This window comes from Stegodyphus dumicola, chromosome 1 (assembly GCF_044657685.1).
Source record: "Stegodyphus dumicola isolate Sdum_Otavi_A_Nest chromosome 1, ASM4465768v1".
NCBI lineage: Eukaryota > Metazoa > Arthropoda > Arachnida > Araneae > Eresidae > Stegodyphus > Stegodyphus dumicola.
The window spans coordinates 51,933,081-51,947,531 of record NC_140768.1 but is presented as its reverse complement, the minus strand read 5'-3'; the positions used below and the strand labels follow the sequence as shown (position 1 = coordinate 51,947,531).

Sequence of the window (14,451 nt, the reverse complement as noted above, 5' to 3'; positions counted from 1 at the left end):
ATAAAAAGTTCTTTTCCTGGTTTATATTTTATCTCAAACTGATATGGCTGTAATCTTATACGCATTCTTTGTAGTCTTACAGGGCATTTATTTAATGGCTTTTTAAAAATTGATTCCAGTGGTTTATGATCACTTTCCACAGTAATATTTTTTCCAAATATATACTGGTGAAATTTCTCACACGCAAATACAATAGCTAATGTTTCCTTTTCAATTTGAGCATAATTCTTCTGTGTATCTGTTAATGCCTTAGATGCATATGCCACTGGTAAATTATTCTGCAGTAAGACTGCTCCTAGTCCTTCTTGAGATGCATCTACAGATAAAACTACTGGCATGTTTATATCATAATACTGTAAAACTGGTTTATTTACCAAGACATCTTTTAGTCTTCTAAATGCTTTTTCATGTGTTGCATTCCAGTTCCAGATAACTTGTTTTTTCAACAAATCTCTTAAACATGATGTCAATTCTGATACATTAGGTATAAATCTAGAAACATATGTAATCATTCCTAGGAAAGTTTCTAATTCTTTCACATTTTTTGGTGGTTTTATATCTAGAATAGCCTTAATTTTGTCTTCATCTGGTTTTAAACCATCTTTAGAAAATATATGTCCCATATATTTCACTTCATTCAGCCCAAATTTACATTTATTTAAATTAAATTTAACATTCTTTTCTCTGGCTCTGTCCAACAACTTCTTTAATCTTGAATCATGTTCTTTTTTATCTTTACCCCAAACTAATAAGTCATCTATATATATTTGAACTCCTTCTAAATCACTAAAAATTTCAGAAAAACTTCTGTGGAAAACTTCTGGTGATGAACTCAGTCCATATGGCAACCTTAAAAAACAATATCTACCAAACGGAGTGTTAAATGTAGTAAATTCACAACTTGAATCTGACAGTTTAATTTGCCAAAATGCTTTGTTTGCATCTAAAATACTAAAGACCTTTGCATTTGTCATTTGAGATGAAATTTCTTCAAAGGTTGGTATGTGATAATGTTCTCTCAGTATATTTTGGTTAAGGTGCTGAGGATCTAAACACACTCTTAAATTTCCATCCTTTTTCCTTACTACCACTAATGAATTCACGAATTCTGTTGGTTGGTTAACTTTCTTTATAATACCATCTTTTTCCATTCTTGCTAATTCCTTTTTTAATGGATTTAATAAACTAAGTGGAATTTTCCTACAGGGTTCTATTTTACCAACAGCTCCTGGTTTTAATTTAATATGATATGTATATCCAGTTAAATTCCCAGTTCCTTTAAACAAATCTTGATATCCTTTTAAAAGTTCTGGTAACATTTCGTTAGAATCAGGATTTACTGTACAAATCCTTTGTATTAGGTTTAATTTTTGCAATGTAGGTAACCCTAAAATAGCTGGAACATTTTTATCACATGCTACGACTTGAAATTCTATTTCATCCTTGTTCCCTTTTGATGTTTCACATAATAATTTACATTTTCCAACTACATCAATTGTAGTACCATTGTAATTATTTAAAGTGACTTTTGATTTAGTCAAACATTTCTCTCTTAAATTTAATTGTTTAAATTTAGGCAATGGTAGCACATTACACTGAGCTCCAGTATCCAACTTAACAAATAAATATTTAGATATGTTTACTTTTAGTTTTTCAAACCATTCGGTTTTATTTTTAGAAAATGGATTTATATCTTCTACTGACCCTAAAATATATTCATTACCATTATTATGTAACTCATGCTCTAAATTATTCTGTACAACATTAACATTTTTAAAAGTGCACATTTTAGAAAAGTGATTTTTCTTTTTACAGTACAAGCAAATCTTATTATAAGCAGGACAGTTGTATAACTTATGAAAAGTTCCACATTTTCTACATGGTTTTGGATTATTGTACTTATTTCCTTGATAGTTTGAAGAAGATTTAGTACTTTGTTTTACATGATAGTCTTTCTTACAAGGCTGACTTTTTTCTTCTGAAGGTCGAAATTTATTACGTTTGATAGCTTCTATTTTATTTTCTTCAGTTAAAGTTTTCAGCTGAAGTTCTGCTAATTCAGAAGCTTTACACATTTTAATACATTTCTCCAATGTTAACTGATCTTCCCTTAATAATCTGTCTTTGAGATTTTTATTTAGAATTCCACTTACTATTCTATCCCTTATTAAACTATCTTTTAATTCTGCAAATCCACAGTTGCTACTTAATTTCTTTAAATCGGTTAAGAAATCATCAAACGATTCACCTACATGTTGTGTTCGACAGAAAAATATATGTCTATCAACACTTTCGTTTGCTTTCGGTATGCAAAAATGTTCGAAAGCTTCAATTACTTTGTCAACATCCTTCTTATCTTCTTCACTTAAATTAAAAGTATTAAATTTTTCAAGTGCTTCTTCACCAATTATATGCAATAAAATAGCTACTTTAATTTCAGGTGATTTAGTAATACCACCAGACGCTAACATATAAATTTGGAATTTTTGTTTCCATTTCTTCCAATTTTCGCTTAAATTTCCTTCGAAACTTAGATTACTTGGTGGCTTTAATCCATCCATATTTAATTTAGGACATTAAATAGTTTATATATACGTATTTTTAGCCACTTCCAATAAAAATAAACAACTCACTTACCAGCGATATAAGTTTCGATTTCACAGTAAACAACTTCCCATGATGTTTTTGTTTAGAACATCTTTACCGAGGCTGCATGGTTCTTGAAAAAAGATTTTCTTTTTTTAATCAACAACGGGCTGCGCCATGTGTTGTATTTTATATGTGTTGGGTACTGCTCAGTTATGATTACAAGTTGTACACAAACATCGTTTATTCTACATTACTCATCTACTATTCTATATTACAGTTATGGTTAAACATAATAATAGATACAGTTACAGTTACATATATAACACTTACGACAAACCTACGTGTTATACGTAGTTTTGTAAAAAGAGCATGTGGAGATTCACAAAATTTTCCTGCATTTTCGTGCAAATTTTTGTAATTTATAAGAAAATAGCAGTGTACATGGATAAAGTGAAGAGTGTGCGCAATGCCATTTTTGTGCAATTCTGGGATTTTTTTTAAGTAAAAATAAGTCGACGTGTACATTGTTATGGCGAATACGGTTTTTAATCAGTGCTAAAAGCAGTAGCCAAAAGATTTCCGCTGAAAAAATAATTCTGCAACTTATTCAAATTCGAAACCGGAAGGGTTTAATTGCTATTTTATATTTTAAAACAAAATAATATAAAAAACTGTATTAAAAATTATCTGTAATTAATAAATGTACATTTTCTTTCTATTCATACTTTTTTACTCAAATTTACAAATAGCGTCAACCTGGTTGCGATAATACGTAAGTACCGAACACAACTGTACTTTTCACAAAAAGAATACATTTGAAGTAAAGAAGGCAAGCAGCAGGTTACACATTAAAATGACTAAGACAATTAAAAGATTAGATTACAATATATATTGATTAGTTAAGGTTTTTTTGGTTCATTGGCTAACAGACTGTTGTGCTACACAAATAAATTCATTATAAGTGTTATGTAGGAATTACATAACAAGAATTTTAATGTTTGAATAAGAAATTCATAAAACTTCAATTTATAAAAGTTTTAGTATGTATCTATTGATACTAAATGACTGCTACTTGAAAACTGTACTCTAAGTAAAAACTGTTCGTTTAACACAAAGCTTTGTAAAAATTTTATTCTTATAGAAGAATGTATAAAAAGGGTGCATTTTTAATCAAAATTAATTAAATAATTAAAATACAATATGTGAACAATAACCATTGAATACTTTTATATTGTTTATACTGCAGGTCATATTTGTAATACATGACATTATGAATGAATACTTATAAAGCAGAAAGAGAAAGATATTAAAACTTCATACTTTAATTTAAATACAGTTAGTTTTCTGACACATGATTCATGCTATAAAAACATATTACTAAAATAATAATTTAAGAAAAATAATATAATCTTTTTATTGATTATATAATTTTATAAGAGAAAACTATACGAAATGCAAAAATAATTTCAAACCAGAAAAAATACAAATACAGTCAAAAGTCATTAATCCGGACTCGTCGGGACTTCGGCAATTCCGGATTATCTATTTTTCCGGATTATAGATCATCAGTTTAAATCTGGTAAGATGGCATGCAGAAATTATAAAATTAAAAATATGAAACCGTAATTTATGAAATAAAGAACAATTATGATCTAAAGGGTATCAAAATTTAAAAAAAAAAAAAAAAAGCTTAATATTTATTTGTTTACTTTATTAAACATTTCTTTCAATGTAAGTTGTTTAAGTTGCTTCGTTTTTTATGTGATAATACATTCTCTTTAATTCTATAAACAGACATAATTTCTTGTTCAGTTACAAAGTTCCGCTGTTCAAGTCCTATAATTGCTGTGTCGAGAATACCAACTAATTTGTCAATCAAAATTTTTTCGTTTTCAATAACCTCTGTTACTTTCTTCGCTATCGGAAGCGAATTATAATGATGAGGAATTTGATTTAAATCATATCAAAGCCGGTGTAAATCGAGATGAAATACTACATTTAGTAAGGAATTATAGGCCAAATAAAATAAAAACATCTGCCCTGAAGATAAGGATAGTGTTGACAGATCAACTTCCAATTCATTGGGCGCTGCAGCGTTAAAGATAAACAAAGTTTAGATAAACAAACGTTAAAGTTTAAATAAACAAAACATATATGCCTTTATCCATTTTTTGCAGCAATTCCACTTTTTGTTTAATGGACTTCGAAACATACTTTCGCTTTGTAGATCCTTTACATATTAATAAATATATATCAGAAATTCTATTTGACATAATGGAAAGTTCAAGCTTACTTTTATAAAATTGCTCTAACAGTCTGCAAAAAATAAAAAGCCGAATTCAATTCGAAGATTAAGGAACAACGCAATCTGAAACATTAACTGAATTAGATAATTTTAGCTTAGCTTATACCGTCTGTTATACATTAAACGCACATTCGTAAACGTATTTTGCACATGCGCACACGCGTATTCGCAGCCAGATTATAGTCAACGCGACGCACGCGCAGAAAGTTTGTAGCTATGAGGCCCGGATTATAGATCATTCCGGATTATGAGTGACTGAATTAACGACTTTTGACTGTACTCCTTTTTTATGCATATTGTACCTGTGAAGCAATTTTTCCTCTTCCCATATTCAGATCATCTCTGATGACCAAAGCTAGTTTGTATTGAGTGACATCTTTGTTTTGCAGCATCTTAAATTACAGTAAATTTTATCAAACAAATGCAAGAAAAATGCTATTATAAAAAAAGAGTATTAGAAATATACAAGGTGTTTAAAATTAAAGATGGGATAAATTTTAAGAGTATGTCAAAATAATTATTTTTTCTCATAAAATATATGATCAAAAATGAAACACAAAGACATTATTGCACCATTTGCTCACTAGCAAGCAGCAGTTCTGCTAGTGAGAAAATATTATCCATACACACTATCAATCATAACTTCAATTTCTGAGGTTTATGGTTGGCAAGAAAGTGAATGTATGTGAATGACAAAATATTCCCCTCTCCATTTCAAATACAATACAAAGTCCGTAATCTGGACTCGTCGGGACTTCGGCAATTCCGGATTAAGGGTTTTTCCGAATTATAGATCATCAATTTAAATCTTGTAAGATGGCATGCAGAAAGTATACAATTAAAAATATGAAACCGTAATTTATGAAATAAAGAACAATTATGATCTAAAGAATATCAAAATTTATAAAAAAAAAAGCTTAATATTTATTTGTTTACTTTATTAAACATTTTTTCAATGTAAGTTGTTTTTGCTTCATTTTTTGTGCTAAACGCACATGCATAAACATTAAACGTGCATGCATAACATTAAATGCACATGCATAAACATTAAACGTGCATGCGTAACATTAAACGCACATGTGTAAAGCATACAGAAAAAAAAAAGTTTGTGAGTTTGAGGTCCAGATTATAGATCATTCTGGATAATGGACGTCTGGATTACAGACTTTGTACTGTATACAGCTGTCAAAAGGAGTAGCAGGGAAGGACAATGATTTTAGAGCAAGTGTTTTCCTGAAAGGCAATTCCCTAATCATAAAATATTTCAACACCTGTGTCACAAGCTATATAATTAGGGATTTTTTCTCACCACCAGGTCAAATGCCAATAATTCGAGGAGTGTAAGAATGCCAAGTATCAAACAGAACATACCAAAAATGAAGAAGTTTGGCCAAATTCAAGCACTAGAGCTGTAAGTCATATCACTGAAGGGCAACATTTGTAAAAGTCTTTAGGCATTTTATTTATAGCAAGAGACATGAAAAATGTGCAATACTCTTGCTAGGATTCAAATTCAGGACTTTCAAATGATAGCCAGATGTGCTTTCCAATTACACCACAAAGACATGCGGTAATGAGGGAGAAAATAACTTATATGCTCTCCCTCCTAAAAGGTGACTCTTAAAGGAGGGAACCCAATCATGGCAGTGACAAATTATTGTCCATCACCTTTTAGCTCAGGCACACTTATAGAGTCAGTGAAGCAAGTGACATGAAAAATGCAAAATGCCCTCGCCAGGATTCGTGTTCGGGACCTTCCGATGCTAGCAGGACTGTGGAATCGGATTTGGCGATGAGCAGATTTTGGGGTAAAAGGAGTCAGAGCTGGAGTCGCTAAAAACAGGTCGACTCTGACTCCAGTTTTTGTGGGACTGTTTAAATTAGAAATGAAATTAAAATGAATTGAAAAATTAATGACAAGTTGAGTTATTATTTTTATTTATGGACTATACACATTAATAAATAGTTATTTTCTATTTTATTGACATATTAATATAAGGGAATAAATATAAGGGAGGAGGATGGATACGATATTTGACATTAATGATGAAACTGATTCATTCAATTAATGATTAAACTGATTCATTCAGTTACAAATTTCACTGGTAAATTTAGGTAAGCAGCAAGAACTCCCAAAATTGATGCCATTCTTAGGAAGCGAGCAGGAAAAGGAGAAATTATTGATCAAGCAACGCAACAAGGAAGTACACATTTGATGATAAGTTAGAATTAAGAACTTTTTTAGAAGATGTAGATAATCATAATATTTCACTAACAGAAAGACTGTGGAATGATCTTCCAGAATTGGAAACTTTTTTTTCTACACCCTATACAGCCACAAAAAAAGCTGCAATCTGAAGAATTAACAGGAGGTGAGAATGGAAGAATGTGATGTTTGTTCTTTCTGAAATGGAGGGTTTATTGCAGAAGGAATCTTTCTTCAATGAAGAAAAGAGAAACTAGTTTGCTAGACAACGAGATTTTGCTGAGTTCAATATATGTAGATCCGAAACTGATTTTTTTTGCATGACAAACAAATTAAAAAGGCAAAGAAAGCCATCTATGAACTTTCATTAAGAATGAAATATTCTTAGAACAATTGGACAGTGGAATTGGAGAATTTGAATCGGGACAGTCAAACTGAAGACATTTTAATCGAGTCTCTGCCATCCTCTTCCAGTGATGAATTAGATTTTGAGAAATATTTTTGGATAATATTGAAAAGGCTAAGGCAAAGCGAATGAAAATAAAGAGCCTTTAGCTATAAAAATGAAAAAATACAAACAAGATTTCTACATGGCCTTTGAAGAAATAGAGAGATATGATTGCACTTGCAAGACACCTCTTGTAGAACTTATAAAAATACATCCTGAAAAATTAAAAGAAGTAGCCCTAGCAGTAGCAGCTCTTCCTCCTATTCAAGGTAATGTAGAAAGACTCTTCTCAGCTCTGAAGTTTATCAAATTGGATCTATGGCCCTCCAACAAAGAAGATCTTTCCAAAGCTATACTGTTTCTTAGAAATAACTAATGCCAGTTTTTCCATTTCATAATAAATGCTAATTAATATAAATAATTTGCTATGGCATCTTTTTTTTTCCCCTGTAACATCTATTACTTCTTTTATATTAAAAAAGAGAGCTGAAACTCATTTGTATGTGTTTACATATATATGAGGGAGTCAGAGTCGGTCATTTTCCCTACCGACTCCACAGCCCTGGATGCTAGCCAGGTGTACTTTCCAGTTACACCATGAAGCCATGTAATAAAGAGGGGGGAAATACCTTATATATTTGCCATGATAAGGTAAATAATGCAAAATAAAAAGTTACACCTATACCATTTTTAAAGAGTAGACACATTGTCTGCTGCAGATTATCTTCGGCATGAGGAATTCACTTGTTGGTTCTTACAATACAGTTATAACCTCACTGAAATTGCTATCAACTGATCTTTTTTTGAATGAAATCATCTTGCAAATAATGTATTTAACATGCACAATGCGTATATGTTGATGAATGTAAATCTGCAGGTAACATGTCCATGTGTGCTTCAGCAGAGATTCTCCATAAATATTATCAATTATTATGCTACTCGGTTTATAATGGAGAAATTTAATATCAGTTAATGATCCAAATAATACATAAGTTTGAAATGGTCTAAATACAGTCATAGAGTTGAAGCTATAATACTTATATTAAAACAAGACTGGAGTTTTTAATCTGCTAATAACAATGCTTGTTAAATAGCAAGTATCTAAGTTGAATAACTAAAATTTTTATCACATACCTTACATCTAAATATTTCTGTAAAAATTAAGTAAATACTGATTAAAATTTCATTAATGCCATAACACAAAAAACAGATCTAAAATTCTTGAGGTACTAACTAAACTTCATTTTTAACTTGCAACAACTATTGTAGCAGATCCCTCTCTGTATCAATTATCTTTGCTGTAGGGAAGTTTAGTTTCTCTAGATTGGCAACAAAAAAAATGTAAATAAGAAAGAGTTTGCTTTGATGTTGTAACTCTAAAGTCTTCTTTCATTATTCTGAATTAAAAGATGCTTAATCCATTCTGGAATTATCATTTAAGTTATTAAATCATCCCATATATTAACTCAGCATAGCCTCCACAACACTATTAAACACACAAATGTGGATTACACATGTTTCTATTACATTAAATTAATATATTATGGAAAGCAAAAGATGAATATACTATATAACAATAAATTTATTTTAAAAAAGTGCCTTATTTACAAAATTAGAGGTCTGAGACAAAACGTCTTGGAGATTGATCAGATGAGTTCTTTACAGTTGCTGCAAAGACCAATATGCTGACTATATATAAGTGATATGAGCATGTTGAGTATCTAGATCTTCAAATCATTAACTACAAAAAAAATTTACTTTTTGACAAAACAAGAAACTTCAATTTCAATACTAACAAATTAATAAATTGGAATTCCAACATATCCAAAAAAGTAATTAACAATACAATAATAAATCAAATACAACGAATTAAAATTATATGCACAGATACAATAGATTTACAACGCAAAATTTTGCTCCTTATTAAAATTCTCAAAAATAATCTAATATCCATTCAATTTATTAACCATTGCCTTAAAAGAGCAGGCGTTAAATACTCACTCTAAATCATTTAACTGATAGGGATATGATAATTTGTTCCTAAACCTGAGAAGGCAGTATAAGTTGGATGACTATCAGTTGAAGGATTTGTATATAGTGTAATTACTTAGTTGTATATATTGTAAAATGCTAATTGTCTTCAGACTTATGCTGTTACTAAAAAGATGGGCCTATTTCATAATCTTTAGTCTGTCTAATAGCTCTTAGACAGTGAAAATTCCTTTTTTCCTTTGTTAAATTCTTAATCATTTCAACACGACAATTAGCCAGAAATTAATTAATTTCCATTCACTAGTATTTTCAAAAAAATCTTAACAGACAGTTTCACTCAAATAAGAACTCCACATAATACATCTCTCCAGAATTCCGAGTCGCACCACCATAATTACACCATAATTACCCACCGTAATTACACCATAAATTACTTCACCCAAGTCTTACCGACAGATATTATTCAAAGCCTCCGCTGCCGCTAAGAATTTTTCGGACACCCTACACTTCTGAGTCAGATGCGAAGAGAACACTTTGCCGACTCCCCACTAGAAAGAATGTAAGTTACTTAATATTTTTTCTGGCCTTTATATCTTCATGTACATTCACTGTTCTTATTATATTATATTTTTTATTTTTATATTATTTTTGATTTGTTTTTACAAAGTTTGCATTATTTATCTTATTTTGTAATCTTCTATGTTTATTTCAACTTTATACTTTGAATTCTATTTCATAATGACAATTTCCAATGTTTAATTTTTACAAATAATATAGAACTCAAATGCATAAACACGGGGATGTTGAGGGACGGTTACTCGAGTTTTTTCGGAATTCCCTACAGAAATTGCTTTTCACTCAAAATTGAATTGGCTAAAATGCTTCATAGGAATAAGTTCTTTGAGAATCAGCATTGGTTCATAATCCCTTCTATTCACGGAAATATTTGGCCTGACTAGAATTGCCGGTTTGGCTTAACCTTATTACTCGAGTAAAGATGAAACACCTTCTTATTTACGTATTTATTTATTAATTATTGTTCATTGAACGGGAGTTGGTTTGTTCCCCTTGAAAAGTCAACTAATTTCCGATCAATGACAATGATTACATGCATTTAATTTAATTTTTCCTTTTACAATTGAAATTTTGTTCTTCATGATGATTTAATTCGAGTCCCCGTTAAAACATTATTAACATTTTACTTTTAAGTTACTTCAAAACATCTTTCAAAATATAACTTACTAGTATAGATTCACTCTTTTAAAATAATTCTACTTTAATTAAACTTAGGAGATAATATAATCAATTAATCAATATTGTTTAAGTGATACAATATATATAAGTAATAAGAGCTTAGTTTCGTTGCCAGACAGCCAGACCTTGCTACATTTTACAAATTGGTTTATAGACTTTGTCTGAATATTCCATCTGTTCAACTTTATGTCAGATGGTATAAGAACCAACCAATCATAGTGAAGCAAACATGATTCGGTTAACAGTTTCGCTGTATCAGTTGCACATTCAACACATTCATATGCATAAAGTTTGCCTTTTTGATTAACTACGACTTAAACCTTGCTCCACAGGAGTGAATGGGCTGAATGAATTTAATGCCTAAAACCTATGACAATAATGACTGCTAGAGAATCACGTGAACACAGCCTTATGGAAATCTTCCCTCCTCTAATTTGTTTTAATTTAATAAATAGCACTGAAATGAAAATTATAAAGTATTTCATAAAATAATCTAATAATTTGCAATTCTTTCATATACAGTTATTTTAATAAAAAGTATATTTCAACTTTCTGTGTGCCTTGTTTTTATAGTTTTCATACACTATGTAAAATATAAGTTTATTGCTAATCCTAGACCATTGGCTGCTCACATGCAAATTAAAATTAGACACCTTTTTTTACAGAAATGTAATATGTTTGATAATCATTTCACCACTCTTAAATTTGACTGCCCACACGTTGTGCATCATTTTTCCAGGTTCTGATCATGCAAATAAAATATTAAAATTACAGAAGTTTTTTTATGGAATAAATAAAGCTCCTTTTAAATGGAATGGCTATTTCACAAATTTAATTTTCCTTAGATAAGCAAATGGTTACATCTGTCTAAAAAACATGCCCAGATTTAAATCTTGTTAGTCATGAAAATAGATATTTAGAAAATCCAAATGCAAAAGATATTGAAAATGCAAAAAAAGACTCATATATTTGAAAGATAATAGATCGATGTGTACAAGAATAAAGTCAAGGGAATGCACAATGGCAAGTTTGTGCAATTCTCTGATTTTTTTTTAAAGTGAAAATAGATCGATATGCATATGGACACCGAATTTGTGCAATTCTTTGACTTGTTATTTCGGTTTTGTGTAGGCAACCTTAAATATATTTTTACCTTGATATGATTTACACTAATTATTAAAATTGTATCAGAATATATTCACAAGTAAACAGTTCACAAAAGAAATTTTGATTCAGCAAAATCCACATTAAACTGCATTTTAAGAAAGTAAATTATACTGCTTATGATCAAGGCCCAAATTACAGGCAGCATAATTTGCTCCTGGATAATAGATATTTTCAATGACACTGAAAATATACAAAGTTTTTATTTGAAGTCAAAGTCGAACGAATGCTCAATTTTTGTTTCTGATTTTTAACTCATTATTAATTATATTAAATTATATAAAATAATGTCTTTTTAAAAATAAATGTTTTTACAGCTTTAAAAATTTTCATACAAAAACAAGAACTGCGCATGAACAAAACAAAATATAGTAAAAAGTAATTTTTAAAGATGCCTTGAATTTAAAAACACTGTGAATTTCACAATCTCATGGCTCATACATCTGATTTTAATAATTAAAAACAACTGTGCGGTGTAAACGCCAAAGGTTTCATTGTTACGTAGAGCTGATCGTCTCAGCCTCTCCTTTCTGTAGGAACACAGCACGTCCCGCCCATTTAGGTTAGTCTATTTCTCATAATGCCTAAAATATCCAGTCTAACAATATATCAAATTATTATTAAGAAGTTCACTTTGTTGCACTGGTAAACAAGATAATCTGAAATATGTATTTAAAAAAAGCGCCAATACCAGTGCCATTATCTTTTTGGTTTCAGTTACAGAGGTAAAAACGTCATGATGGTTTTAAGCAAATATATTAAGCAGAAAGAGCACTAAATCATACCTGAAATACTATAGGTTCTATGATCATCTGAATTCTAAACTTACGACCTCGAATATAAAATCCTGCACCAAAACCGAGAATAAAAGAAACTAGGCCCATATTTCAACGAGACGTTAAATGCAGACTTCTATGCGTTTTTCCATAGTAACACTCCCAGGACGCAGAAGTAACGTCTCTCCTTCCTTGGGTAAACAAAAGCTCTCGTTCTGCAGTCACTCCACCAAAGAACGCCGAGTAAAAAGATCTCGAGTGTCTTACATCTTGACACTCGAGAATAAAATACGATCCGTGTGTATTCTATGAATGTAAAGAAGGAAAAGTTGCATAGACGTAGTAATGTACACCAGTTTGCTACTACGCCAACAAACATATTCTTTGACTTCACTGCAAAGTCCGTAGCAGACGGACCTTGACTTCGCTCGTCTGCTCTAGCTGCTGTAACGTTTCGACGAGAAGCTGAGGTAAACGAAAGAAAAATTATTTCGAGCCTCCATGAAATATAACATCATCTTACTAAGAATTAAGAACATATAGTGAATTAATTTTCAGAAAACAGTGCCTCCTTTTACTCTGTCTTGCAACTCTCAGGACTACAACGTGCAGGTTACAAATTAAATAATCGCAGCAGGGATTATTAACATAAAGATTTTAATATGGATATCTCACACAGGCGGAAACGTTACGTTACGGTGACCAGACGTCCCGCTCTTGGCGGGACAGTCCCGATTTTTAAAATTTTGTCCCGCGTCCCGCGGCTTTTTAAAAAAGTCTCAATTTTTAGGAAGAATGCACGACAAGTTAGGGAAAAATCATTCAATCATATTACTCAAAATTTCCCATATAGTAATATTTCTGAAAATGATCTTTTTAATTAGACATCATTATTAAAAAATATATTGATAAGGAAAAGGTTAAATCTTGGACATCAGGGTTCACAATAGAAAACAAATAGTTAGAAATATTTCATCATTTTGAAACAAACCATGTTTCATACAATAATGCACTAAAAACTGTAGAATACCCCAGGAACTAATGCTATGACTGAGCGCTTTTTTTCCACGGTAAATAACGTGCAGACATCAGAAAAATCACAATTAAGTGTTGAGACTTTGAAAGCCATTTTATGTGTGAAATATAATTTAACATTTTATGAAAATTTTTATGACCTTTCAAACAACGACAGCAATCTGCTAAACAAAATTCACTCAAACCAGAAATATGCCAAAGAATAAAATAATATTATACATAATTTCTTTTAATGTATTTGTAAATTGTACTTGTGTTAAAACTTTGAAAATATATTACTACAGTCAAAAGTCTGTATAAACTAAATGTTTAATCACCCCCCCGGTCAATGGTGTCCCGCTTCACCAATGTTAAAATCTGGTCACCTTACTCTAATTAGTACATATATATAACTGAGTGAAAAGGGAATTCCACGACTTAGTTCGCAGTTTACGAAAGAAAAAAAAGAATAATAAAAAAATAGTCCAATCAAAAGCGGCGCTCCTTCTGTCCTTCGCCCAGCCGTTATGTAATCGTCTGTCTGAAGCAGCCGTCTTCTACATTCTCCCCCTCTTTTAGTCGACTTCAGGTTGGCTCAAAGACATACAGTACCTGATCGAAGAGATCTAATTTCTGAGGCACCTTGATCATACGTCCAAATCTTGACATTTTAGCACCTTGCAGGATGTTACTAGAGTCATTA

General features: G+C 30.7%; 1 protein-coding gene across 3 annotated transcripts in view; it reads right to left on the bottom strand.

Moving 5' to 3' along the window:
- LOC118185972 (peptidyl-tRNA hydrolase 2, mitochondrial-like) overlaps positions 1-13,112 on the bottom strand; it is a 34,088-nt gene extending 20,976 nt beyond the window's left edge. Inside the window, exons 1-2 of one of the 3 annotated variants that reach the window (XM_035355950.2) lie at positions 12,744-13,112; positions 5,197-5,286 (exon numbers count right to left, since the gene is read on the bottom strand). In XM_035355950.2, the coding sequence (XP_035211841.1) occupies positions 5,197-5,286; positions 12,744-12,842 (189 nt within the window). In that variant the 5' untranslated portion in view covers positions 12,843-13,112. Of the gene's footprint in view, positions 1-5,196; positions 5,287-9,156; positions 9,284-12,743 lie in introns of those variants that run through there. The other 2 variants (XM_035355949.2, XM_035355951.2) reach the window with 2 other exon arrangements.
- Positions 13,113-14,451: the final 1,339 nt, after the last annotated feature.